A 14,051-nucleotide genomic window follows, 5' to 3' on the forward strand; every position below is an offset into this window, starting at 1 on the left:
CAAGAGCTTAATTTTCTTTACTTAAATGAGTGGTTTGCTGCAAAAGTATTGTTTTATATATACCTAATCCAGTAGTTTCTTCAGCCATTTGTATCGCGTGTTCTCAAAATTTTTTCTTGATAAGAAGCTTCTTTGACCCTTTAATTAGTCCCAAGCTGGACAAATGTCCCAACTCCAGATGAATGACAATGTGCAGATTGACAAGTTCATACATGACTGAATGGAGTCAGTGGGGGGTCCTTTCATTGCCTGTGCTGATGTAATAACTCCTTCTCTCATAGTGCTATGAAAGATCTTCAATTGTTGAAATAAACCACAATTTCTACACCATTTAGCTTTGCAGTTCCAATCTCCTCCTAGTTTAATACTCTCTATCAACCAGCTTTCCAAATTTTGGACAGAAAAATTCTAGTAAGTTAATGTGAACATGAACTAAACATTTGCTATAGTGTTTAGAGTCTCGCAATCTTTGCAGGCTCGTTTAGTTTTTTAGTCAAAACTTCATATTTATTACATTATCAACTATCTAATCAAATTTTAGAAAATAATTTAATGTAAGCATGCACTTAATATAGGTTGAAAGTGCTTTGGAGCTTTTTCAATCTTTATAAATAGTATTACTGGCCATAATTTTCTAAGACAGGTGCCAATAAGCAATTATTGCCAGAAAAAAACTGGTGTCATGCCCCGTCATGCTTCATATTCTTTTTCAAGGTTACAGATCAATTGGTATTTCCATCTTCATATGATAATAACATTAGTCCTGAGAAAGCCAATAGTTGACCATTACAAACGTCGCACCACCAGCTTTAGACTCCTCTTGAGCAATCGTGTATTCTTTAACCTAAGGTTGAACTTAAAAGTGCTTGGGAAGATGCCCAATTTAGTACCTGTTTGAGTTTCACTTGACAACTAAGGGGATTGGATGTTGATTTTTTTATCTTTCCTGCAACACATATGATGAATGATTGACAGAAAAAATACTGGAAGAGAGAAATCCAGTGTCACCCCACATTTCTGGGATGGGTACAATAGTGGATGAGGGATGAGTTCCTGGGATGACAATAGTTTTTTCCAATTTTGAGGATGGCTAGGGGACAGCTACATAACAATAGGGAAAATTAAAATATGTAGAGAAATTTAAAATATCCATATGAAGACATGCATAAAGCATGCACTTATCAGTGTCAAAAGTTCATTGAATTTAAGGTGATAATCTGGTGTTGGTGCTGATCAAGGCCTTTCTTCACTGGGTTGATGAAGTGGCATTCTCAACTGGCAATGGGTGACCATTTTTGCTGGTTCAGCAGTTTCAGAATTTGAGAGATGTTCTAAATGCTCCCAGTCCTGTCCCATCATTTCATTTACGGAAATATCCAAACATATCATATCAGGTTCGGGACTGTGGATCAAAGATTAAATCTGGATGGATCAGACGAGGTGGAGAGTAAACAAAATTATCTTGGAACTGTTTTGTTTCTTCTGCTTCTCCAGTATTCAGAAAATATGTCATGCTACACAAAATTTGTGGTGACCGCTGAAGCAACATGGCTTCAGTTCTAGCTACGGACTATAAAGTAATTATTGGGGCTTTGTTGGCCTACACCACCTCTTCTAGGATAATGGACTAGAATTGTGTCAGTAGTTGGGGCGTTTCTTTCTGAGAGTCTGGGTAGTATTGCTTTTGTTCTGCAGCTGTGTTTTGTCTGACTATGCTCCACAGTTTGGGGGAATATATGTTGTTTTGATTTCAGTACTGTCAGTATCAAGGCAGCTATTTAATCAGTACTGGTATTATACTTTTAGTTGTGAAACACTGATACTGTAAAGAGGAACCATGGTGATGTTTTCTGTGATATAGTTGTTCTGTACAGAGGAAGTTAACATTTTTGTTTATTCCTTTCAGTTGTGGAAATACATTTTAATTATGTTTACTGTAAAAACTATTTTGACTTCATACAATGTTCAGGCCTATGACCTTTTATCAAAGAAAGCAGTATGCAGTTGTACATAATATAACCTTAAAATATAAGAATTAGCAGAATCCATATGCCAAATTTTTGTCACTTATTCCAGGTAATTTCCTCTAGAAGTCAATGTCAAAGTTCCCTAGGCATTCCCTATCCCCAGTATGTTTACAGGATGGGGACAGCTGAAAAAAAAGGCCAGGGACGTGTCTCCGGATAACACTGGAGAATCACTTTCCTCTTTAGAATATGTATTCCAATGTCTAACCTGAAGATCAGCCAAGACTTCTGCTTTATCATAACTATGATTCCTAAGTTCATCAACATTCCTGCAAAGGGCTTCCAGTTCCTCAAACCTATATGAGATAGAAAGTGCAGAACTCACTTTGCTGAACCTCAGTAGGGCTTTTTACCAATTTAGTTGTGTCCATATCAACTAACCAGTGTAACAAAAACACTTGAAACTAGCAAATTCTAACCTTGGTATTATGAATGAAGAGAACCAAATTGCTCTCTAAAATTTTTGTTTGATGCTTACTTCTTTTTTTGCTTGCAATTACCGGATTGCATTCCCTCAGTTTTATAGGACAACCCTAAGCCACCATCATTTTGCAATGGAAAATATGTTTGAGAAATTGAGCCAAGAGTGAGGCCAAATTATAATGTTTGATACAGTTACCTTTGGTAGTATTCCTTTTATTGGTATATTCCCTAAAAGCTAGGGCCCTTTGATACTCGCCACTAGAAGAACAAGTAACCAGTGCCACTTTGCCGAAAGAAAGAGAATTGCATGAAATTTAAAAGCTAAGAAACACAATCTTTGAGTCTTTTTTTCTCAGAGGCTTCGATGGCCACCGTTAACCATATTATGGCTGAATCTTACACAAGTCTTCTATAAATTTGTGAAGGCATAAATGAAAAACCTTCAAATATTACAATTTATATCCCCAACATCCTATGGGATTAATTGAGGTAACATCAATGTCACAATGGAAAATACGTTTGAGATAATGAGCCAAGACCAAACCATCATTTTTGACGCTCTTGCATTTGGTATTGTTCCTCTTACTTGCCACATTTACTAAAAGCTAGTGCTTTGACTCTTGCCACTAGAAGAACAAATAACTAGTGCCACATTGGCAAAAGATAGACAGTTGCATGAAGTTGATAAGCTAAGAAACCAACAAATATGTTGTTTTTTCTTGTTTTTACACGCCTTCATAGCCACCATTACTTTATTATGACTGAATCTTACACCAGTCTTCTATGGTATTCATAAAGGCACGGAACCTTCAAACACTGCGATAAATGTCCTCAACATCCTACGGGATTAATAAAGCAATTAAATCTCTCTGGTGTAACATGCTTGAGGGAGAATGCATGACTGCCTTGCATCAATCAGGTGGGTGAAGATAATTATTTTTTTCCAATTCATAACAAGTGCCTACATGAGGGATATACTTAGCTATAACCAACATTGCCTAAATAATGAGTGGCTCCATTTGTGGATCTTCAGCAATGTCTGCAGCAAATACCCTTAAAATGTTTCACCATTCCTCAAATTTTTTCCGCAAAGTGCTTAAAAAGCATTTAGGGCGGGATCCACTACCACACCCATCACTGTCATTGAAATCTCAATTTCAGCCTCATTATTTGTGTTTATACTCAAGAACAGTGATCCCTCCATCCAGAAAAATCCTTGTGCATCCTTCAAGATAAACACACTTCCAACGTTGATTCGATTGCCTTTGGAGGCTCCATCAAAATTTAGTCTTACAAAACTTTTTGGAGAAGTTCAACCACACGTTATTACTTTTTTGATTGGACTTCTTCATACCTTTTTTTGCAGTTTTCCATAGTGGTTTCCGCCTATGTTACCTCAGGTTTCTGGGACAGGGGGACATGGAACACGGGTTTCCAGGACAGATTCTTTTTCTCTGGTGCAGGGGACGGCAGTGTGGACAACTATCCCAAAAATAGGGAAACTTTAAATATTCATATGAAAACGTGGATAAAGCATGCTTATATACATTGTAGAAACTTAACTTACCATGTTTGTATTAAATAATAAAAATTGAGAGTTCATGAGGGTGGAAGTCAACAAATTATCAAAACTCAAATATTAATTTTATGTTACAGCCAGGGAATGGGGTTTGTGAAAATTTCTGGGTTTCTGGGACATCGCAGTTTCTGGGACAGATCAAATTATGCCATAAACACGTCACGGGGTAACACTAGTTTCCTCTTATTCCTTGAACTTGAGGGCGAAGATGAAATCAAGGTGATGACATCAACACGTCACAGGGTAACACTAATTTCCTCTTATTCCTTGAACTTGAGGGCGAAGATGAAATCAAGGTTACACAAATAATTTAATAATATTGCATAAAAATAAAGACAAAAGTAATTAAGACTATTTGTAAGGGAATATTATAAAAGTTAAACTATACAATGTATCTTCCCTATATTAGAAATCAGATAGTTTAGATATATTGTATGACGGGTTTAATAGAAATCATATCAACTTAAGGTAATTGAAAGTAATTTTCACAAGCTTTGTAACAGAAGGCTGCCCTTATGTATTGTATCTTGAAGTGCTCTGCTTGAATTGTTTGTCTTTTCTAATTTACTTGATATATTCCTATTTTCTCTCCCATATAATGCAAATTTTGGGCAATACATTTACATTGTTCTTAATATTCTCTCTGGTCTGTCACTAGAGGTCTCTGATCTTAATGTATCACTATCATTGAGTATGATTTTTCTATAGAAAATCTCACTACATTTTTTAACATGCAGTATTAGTAAATTGCTGTGACACTTGGTGGTCATATTAAGGAATTCTTGTTTGTACTTATATTGTCTAGCTGATTTGATTCTAAAGTTATCTATGGAATGATTTTTATGGTTGATGTAGGTTATTTTCTTAAATCAAATACTACTTAGCAGCAAAGGAGATGGACCTAAGTTGGCAAAGCGTCTGGTCGACATATATTTTGCATTATTTAAGGTTGACCACTCAACATATATTTGGTGTTTTGAACTACATTTGCATCTCAATAATGGGATTGGATTTCTTCTTTCAATTGGTTAGTGTGGTTTTAATTTTGTTGGTCCTGTAGTGTTATTTATGATGGGGAATGCATTTTTGATTCTCTATTCTAAGGGACAAGTCATTATCTTGATTATAGAAAAGCAATTAATGTAAAGATGCAGCACTCTAGGGAGTTAAGTTGCAGCACTGCTGCGAGTTACATATCACGTGTTATGCCATTTGTGAAGTAATGATGATTATATCATTTTTAATGGGACAATATTTGCTGGTCCTGTAGAGTTATTTAAAATGGGAAATATCGTTTTTTTCCGACTCTCTAATATAATGAATAATGCATATTTTTCTTTGAAGAAAAGTAACAAAGATGCAACTGTTAGCACGAACTGGATCTGGTAGTGTATGTATCATTTTGTATGCCATTTATGAAGCAGTTGACAATTTTTCGGTGCATTGCAACTATATCTGTCTCCACGCTATGCTGTCCTCAGCACTCTAGGGAGTTAAGTTGCAGCACTGCTGTGAGTTTATATACCACGCGTTATGCCATTTGTGAAGTAATGATGATTATATCATTTTTAATGGGACAACATTTGATGGTTTTGTAGAGTTATTTAAAATGGGAAATATCATTTTTTTGACTCTCTAATATAATGAATAATCATAGTTACACCAACTTGGGGGACAGGGGGACAGAGGGTCCTTAATTTGGGGACGGTGGGGGGCAGCGGGGGGACAAGAGGGGAGTTATATATATACACATATGGTACTTAAAATGTTAGCTATGAAAATATGTATTACAATATAAGATATAAAGATGTAAAAGAGTAAATACTTGAACATCAAACGTCAAACGTAAATAGTTGAATCTGCAAATAGTCAACATCGGGATGTTCCCCATACTCAGTGGAGGTGGCGGAATTTGGTGGTGTATTGAAGTCCCCAAGTCCCCAGTGCGTTGAAGTCTTTGGTACGTGGGGCAAAAAGGGGGGGGGGGGGAATGCGTCCCCATGTTACAATGTGAATAATGCATATTTTTCTTTGAAGGAAAGTAACAAAGATGCAATTGTTAGCACCAACTAGATCTGGTAGTGTATGTATCATTTTGTATGCCATTTATGAAGCAGGAGACAATTTTTTGGTGTATTACAACTATATCTGTCTCCATGCTATGCTGGCCTTACTAGTTATTTTTTATTTTGTTATTAATTGTTTGCAATGTTCCTCTAGGTTTTCCTTTTGCTTCAATCACTCTTGTTTGTATTTTGATTTGGACGATCTAAATCTTGTGTCTTGGAGGGTCTAAATCATGTTGTGTTTAATAAGAAAGGGATTAGTCGAGCCTGAATTGTGAATGCTGATTGTATTTGTCTTAAGCTCCAAGGCCCTACTTGTGTGTGATCGTGATAGGATGCTTGGTGAGATATTTTACAATGTCAAGTTACATTGCTTTCTTCTTAGAGACTCAGAGAAATTAGGGTTTCAGTGACTCTACTGACGGCAATCATGAGGCTCCATAAGACTTTTTGGGCAGATTCGGGTCTCCCTAGGAATTTTCGGACCTGATCTAGAGTATCATTGGGGTGAAGTAGGGCTGCCCTCTCTCCCCCACTCTGTTTTGCATTTATATTGATGAGCTTGAGGCTTACCTTAAGGACTCGCTCCCTGCTGATGGCTGCTACTTACACTAGGTCATGATCTCTATTCCCCTTTTTTTTGACGATGTGATTCTACTAGCATCTTCTCTCGAGGGGCTTTAGAGGCTTTTGGATAGGCTGGTCTCTTTTTGCGACCAACGTCAACTCACTGTGAACTTGACTAAGACTCGGGTTATGGTCTTGAACTTTTTGAAGACTTTACACCTCCATTTTTGTTTACGGGGCTAGGGGTGAACTTGTCTACCCCCGTTTCAGCTTGAGACCCGCTGTTCAGCCTAGGATTAATAAAAGGCTAGGCTTGTTTGACATGTTAGAGAGACAATTCTTTAGACACCATTTTCAAGACACTTTCTACAAATATCCCTCTTGGACTCTTTGGTCATACCCACAATCTTATATGGTTCAGTGGTTTGGGGCCCCTCCCTCTTGGATTGCGATTGATCCTTGGTTGAGTGGGTTTAGTTGCTTTTTCTCAGGTGCATCATCAGATGTCACCATTCCACTCCCCGTAGTGTTAATTTGCTAGAGTTCAAGCCTCGCCCCTTTAGACTTGTAGTCATCTTTTACCTGGTTTGGTTTCTCCATCGTCTTCGGGGCTTTTTGGATTCGACTGGTGGTCAACACAAATATTCCTATCTAGGTTACTTCTTTTCAGTCATTGTTGTTGGTTCTGATTCGTCCACTAGGGTCCGTTGCTGGTATGCTTAGGCCACTTCTCTATTGGGTTTGATCGAGATTGAGATTGATCGTCTCCCTCCCTATCAGTTTTCTCTGGATGCTTCCCCTCACCTTTTCCCCGCTTGTCAAGAGTTGAATAGGCATGTCATACTCAATATTTTTATAGAATACATTAGGGCAACTTGGATCAACCCTCTGGGAGGGCTGCGTACGCGGATGGCCTATTATGCTAAGCACTTATTAGATATCCATGATGGGATTATTGTGCACCATGCATATTTGATACATCGTTGGTGTGGTGCCCTTCGTATCTCTCTTGGTTCCTTCAGAGTTGGATCCCATTGGCTTAGATACTAGATTGACCACTACATCAATAGAGAGGATTGTGTTTGCCATTTATGTGCCTTGTCGCAGATTGAGATGAAGATTCACTTTATCTTTCGGTGTCCCATCTACTATGAGATCAGATGGAGGTTTAATTGTCTTTTTCAATATTGTAGGTCCTTATCAACATTTTTTAGTTACATTGATCAGCATTGCTTGGCGGTTGGTGCTCTATCTTCAAGAAGCCACTTAGTTTCGAGACTGTGGTTTGCAACTCCTTTTTCCTACATTGGGCTTTTGATCAACGTATCATCGACTTCTATGCATCCATGCCCCTTGCTTGAGGCATGAAGCATTAGTTGTACACTCCTGCTCCCAACCACATCAGATCAGTGAGACCTTGTTTTGGACTCGCTAGACAATGACACTCCTCATCCAACAATAGACAAAGAAGTTTCGAGACCCTTGGTCGCCCTGTTGCTTATCCTCTAGTGTTGGACTTCTTCCAACCAAGGAAGGATCCCTAGTCCTTTTCTCTGGCATCCTTCTTTGTTGCATTGTTGCTTTGTTCTTTCCTGGGCATCGCTTGGTGTCCTTGTTGTGGGTGGTTTCCATTGTTTGTAAACTTACCATTCCTTAGACCCTTGTTGGTTTCTTGTTGGACTTTAATAAATTTATCTTATCTATCTTATCTTATCTCATGCCTTTCTCTTCTATTTGTTGGTCTCAACTTAGGAGTACTAGAATTGGATGAGCAAGCCATTTTGAGACGATGTGACACAATTGGAGAGTTTGGAGTGTTTATACTATAATTTTGGAAATTTACAATTGTTTATTATTTATGATGGGGACTTGTTATGTACAAATTCCCCACTCAAAATATCAATTGGGGTTATTCTAAAAAACTTGGAATTCTAATATCTGGATATTCGAATTCAGATAGCTTATTATTTCAATGAACAGGAAATTGTGTTTTGCAAAATAACTTACGAGACTAGTCATAAGTCATATTGGGAGTTTTGGATGTTAGGTGGTATTGGTAGGATGGGAATCAACCAATTCTATCTAAAACATGCTAATGCCCTTTTATGTAGCTTTTGTTTTTGGTGAAATGAGATTGTTGTAGGTCTTTTTAGCATTGCAAATTTTTTTGTCAGACTCTGAGCTCTTGGTAAGGAGTTATGGCCAAAATACTAAGGGCTATCTTGTGACACCAGGCTATAACCTTCTGAGTGCTTCTATAGAAATGCGTAAAGATTTTTTATGTGGGTGTATTTGTGTTGAATTACATGTCAAGGTTTCATTGGAATACATATGTATGTTTTTCAATTTTTTCTTTGCTTACATTCATGGTTTCTTGGAGACATGACTCCCACCCTTAGAGACATGTTTCTTTGTAATATCCTACCTGGATAATCCTTCCCAAATTTTGTCAAAAAAGAATGCATAAATATAAACAAAGAATTTGTACAATAATAACCAGCAACATTACCCAGTAAATAACCAATAAATACTCCAGAATTCGTTATTGCATTATAAACCAGCAATACAATAACAATCGAATTGTAAAAACATTGATAACAGTCAAATTGGATAATCATAAACGAACTTCAAATGCAACTGTGAACTTCGTCACGAATTCACCACAGATGATGAGTTGGGCCTACATCCAATCCATCCAAGCACCTGAGAGTTTGCATCCTCTGATCCTGAATAGAAGCTGATGCTTCCTTAATTTCTCCAAGAAAAATCTCAAACAAAATCAATATCCAAGCATATCCAAATGAAACCATCTCTCCTCCTTTTATTATCTAATGCCATGACTCTTCAGCTTCCCCTACCCCCTCTCCTTGTCTTCTTGCCATTTCGTCTCTTATTAATGCCCCTTTAATATTAAATTTACCCTTTTATTAATCTGCACTGAGCTCTCAGAAGCCAATTAAATATTTCATAAATTTAACTTTTTTTCTTTCTAATGTCCCCTTTCGGGGACATTACGCCTTGAGATTGGCTCTCCTCAAGCAATCATGAATCCTGTAATTATCTAGGGATCCCATATAAATCTGCTTGAAGCTCTGCAAACCAATCTGAAACTCACTGCTACACCCATCTGCTGCACTACACTAATTAAAATTGCTCCAGGGCCAAAACTGTGTAGCAACTTGTCATAAACCTCAAAAGGTAACTCACTAATCCTATCAACTCCTGGATCCCAAACCACTCTATCCATCTGATCCTGGGTATAGATGTGCATCTTCCTAAAATCTTCTCCAGAGTAGTCCTGTGACCAAGACTCAACAATAGTGTGTACACCTAGGTCCCATATCCTGCAATCAATATCATCCTTGTCATGTAAATCAGGAGGATCGTGCTCATCTAGTTCAAAAGTGGGTTATCAAATGTCTGATCAGCATATACCTCAAACAAGGAACTATCTATCAACTGAATGTGATCCAAAAATTTGATGCTTGATTTCTTTAAGTAGTTCCTTAATCACTTTGTGGAAAAACTCAGGCCTTTCTTTATCCGCCTGTTCCCTATTAATTGGCGACAACAATCAGATTTTCTGTTTCACGAAGAGCAACTCGTATATTATCGAAGGCCTCTCGAGCATCCTTAAACTCCCTATTGAGCTTATTAACTTCATCCTCTCCTTATTGAGCTTATTAACCTCATTTGTTTTTTCCTTAATTGACCAACATAATTTTTATCAACATTTAAGATGTAATCCCTGTTTGGAAGTAGGCATAAATAATCCGATTTTAAAGATTTCAAGACTACTTTAATGCCCTGTAAATCAGCAACATATGAATCTCTTTCCATTCCCATTTGCTTCTTTTCCATTTGTGCTTTCATGTGAAGATCCTCAACATGAGTATCATCATAGCTCACTAAGGCAGCAACAATCATTTTTTGAGCGACTTTCAACTGCTCCTTCAAGAATTGTTCATCATCATTGTCATTATGAATAGCAATTTCTGATTGTTCACCCAAAATATCATCATCCTTGAATGTCATCTCCTCTAAATCACTATCATGTATAAGTGAAAAGATATACTGTTAAAAACAGTTAAACAAAATTTCTTTTCTAAATACTTGAGGTATCATCAAATTAAATTACTACAAAAATTAAAAATCACATACCTCAGAAAACTGAGTTAAAAAACAAACTAAGGATGCTTCTGTAACCACCCGGGTTAGCCCACAAATACACTATAACAATTTCATATGACAACTACCATCTAAAAACCACTATCTTAAAAATCAAATGATAATTTCAATTAAATACCACCATATTTTAAATTAGGGCATCACATACCACTGTTTCAATTAGGGCATTGTTTACCTTCAGTTCATTTAAGGCTTCTGGTACCGCTATCTCACTTAGGGCTTTCAATACCATGGATTCATTTAAGGGCTTCTGCGACCACGGATTCAATATAGGGCTTCTGTGACGACGGATTGAATTTAGGGCTTTGGCGACCATGGATTCAATTTAGGGCTTCCGCGACGACGGATTGAATTCAGGGCTTCCATGACCACAGATTCAGCTAGGGCTTCCAATACCACTGTATCATTTAAGGTTCCAGCTGTCACCCAATCAATTAGGGCTTCGGATTTCTTTTCCTTCCGATCACTTATCTTTTTTTGATAAACAATTGAATGCATAGCTTAACTCTGTCTGACTCATGTTCAACATTTTAAGAAAGGTGAAGCATTGTCAGGGGCTTAACCATCCAACCTCGGACCGCAATATATCCCTACACGATCTCTAACGAGATAGGCCCTCCCTACCCGGAATTGACAGGGAACATCTTACCATCCACTGAACTTCAAGATATAAACACGCCATAGGACTTGGTAGCAGGAGATCATCATAACATGAATATGCATGAGCTATTAATTAATTCATATTAAATGATAAATATAGAAATGTCATAACTGATACTGGTTCATACTAACGACGATTCCTCTCTTACACCTCGCCACCCTTTTACTTGACTACACAGTCGGGTGAGCCCCAACTGTTAGGAATTCTCAGAGTAACTGGTTTTGGCAATTATACATGCATCCAACATTTCACAAACCATGATCATATAATTATGTTATTAAAAGATCTCAAAAATTGAATGTCTAATTATTTAATTCCTCTTTACCATATTACCTGGTGAGTTTCCATGGTGTTTGGATTCATGATAATAATTTCATTCTTGCAGGGTATGAATTACATTCTGAACTGAATTAGTTGTTCATAGTTATCATTGCAATTCCATATCTTTTATACATGATTTGATACACCCTTATGAATAAAGAACATCTATGATTTTATGGCAGTTTCCAAGAACTAGAAAATCTATTATTGACCAACCCAATTCAGTCTGTATTATATTGGTTTCAGTAATTGGATAGATGATTATTCATTCAGGCATAAAGATCCAATTTTATTGTAGTAGAAGCAGAAAAGTATGCAAAAACATATATTGGAAAATACCAAGCCTGTCGGGTCATCAGCTACCAAACAAAACAAACTGTGGGAATCAAACCTAGATCTTATAACAATGTAACAAAAGTTAAAGAGTATCTATGCTTGAACCATTATATCATGAACCTATTTTTAAAATTTTGACTTTACAGCCTATGAAATTCGTTGGTATTCAAAATTGAACATTGTTCTTAAATTGATTAAACATAATTATTTGAAGTAAAACATTTCAGGAAAAATCTACAGATTATGGCATGTACAGTTTGATAATGGATTATTCTATATTCAAAGATATTTCAAAGTGATGGCAATCGGTACTACTGCAGAAAGAAGATAAAAGATTATTTGAGCTTTAACACTTTCACAGTTGGCTTACATTATTAACACCAAACTGCATAATAAGTGACCATGTATACAGATTCTAAGGCATTTACAAGTATTCAGAACGTAAGGAAAAACAACAAGATTATTACTGTGTTAAATATTAATTAAGATTTGGATCAAAACCGACTCAGGAAGGACAAAACCTATGATTGAAATATGGACGAAGAACTTGAAAACACTTCCTTACTTGACCCACGGCTCTACAGTTAGGTTCACTATTTCTTTGCTCAGCTTGCCTCCTTCAGATCTTCTGCAGAATCAGTCGACAATTAGATTTTCAAGAATGTGAGTATTCAGGGGTAAAGGATACCGTGATTGAGCAAGGTGATGGACGTATTGCAAATGAATATGAGACAGATATCAAAGGTGCCCGATAGACGACAAGGCCAACACACACACACACACACACACACACACATATATATAATTAAACCTGACCTTACGGCTTCCTGCCGTTACAAGATTTTCCTTTCGACTTCTAAATTTTGAAAGAACAAATATGAGAAGAGGGAAAAAGAAAATGAAAAGGGGAGGAAAGATGAAGGGTCCAATTGATAATATTATTTTATTGTCTTAATTAAGTTTAAAAATATGTAAATACAAAGTGGCTTTATAGGATTAGAAATTTAATGTAAGGGTGTCATTTTGTGTTTATATAAAATAATTGAAAGGTTCAAATCGTCAAATATTAAATTGATTAAACGTAAGAAATTATAATTCAAGTATTATAAACCAAACATTATTATTATTACAATCACTTATTTAAATTATTGAAACATTTTATATTAAATGCATGAATACAAATTATTATCTAAATAGCATAATGAAAGGTAAATTGAAATCCTTTAAGATACGTTTAATATTTTATCCCAATTATTTTAATTAAATTATTAAACAACTCATGCAAGTCCCGCAGACATATTCTGGCTGGGTCCTTTACCCATCTGCCCAGTGATGGTGATGCCCTGCCTAATTCTTTTCTGACAATGCTTTCTCCCCTTCGACATGCTTCGTGCAAGGAAATTCTTGGAAATTAATTTATATATTATTTACTCATAAATAATCATAACAGTTAACCTTTCATCTTAACTCTATGAATTTGCGATTAACGAATAACTAGCATGTCATCTTCACTTGAAATCATAACGACTAACTATCTTACCATTTCGCTAGATTATATCAAATTAAACTGCCAATTGACTTCATGTGAACCTCAACGGCTATATTTCAAGCTAGGTCAAAAATTGGGATGTAACAATGATGGAAGCTTTTGATAGTGAAGAAGTATTAAATGCTCTGTATGTAATCTAGGTGCAAACCAACAATTGAAGTCTTCTTATGAATTAACAATTGAAGTCTTCTTATGAATTAACAATTGAAGTCTTTTAATATTTCACTTTATGGAACGCTCAAAATATCTTCTTTTGCCTAGTCTTATGATCACACTTTAAAACTCAATGGTGACTTCAGTTCTGACATTATTGATGTTAAGTATTGTCATTGAT

At 36.3% G+C, this 14,051-nt stretch overlaps 1 protein-coding gene across 1 annotated transcript in view; it reads left to right on the forward strand.

The window, feature by feature from the left end:
* The window catches only part of EDA25 (CCAAT-binding factor), a 226,388-nt gene that overhangs the window by 140,880 nt on the left and 71,457 nt on the right, over window positions 1-14,051 (forward strand). Inside the window, exon 8 of the mRNA XM_089813725.1 lies at window positions 4,885-4,977. Coding sequence (XP_089669851.1) covers window positions 4,885-4,977 — 93 coding nt within the window. The remainder of the gene's footprint in view (window positions 1-4,884; window positions 4,978-14,051) is intronic.

This window comes from Cupressus sempervirens, chromosome 2, assembly GCF_028749045.1.
Source record: "Cupressus sempervirens isolate cs-2001-9-10 chromosome 2, ASM2874904v1, whole genome shotgun sequence".
Taxonomy (NCBI): domain Eukaryota; kingdom Viridiplantae; phylum Streptophyta; class Pinopsida; order Cupressales; family Cupressaceae; genus Cupressus; species Cupressus sempervirens.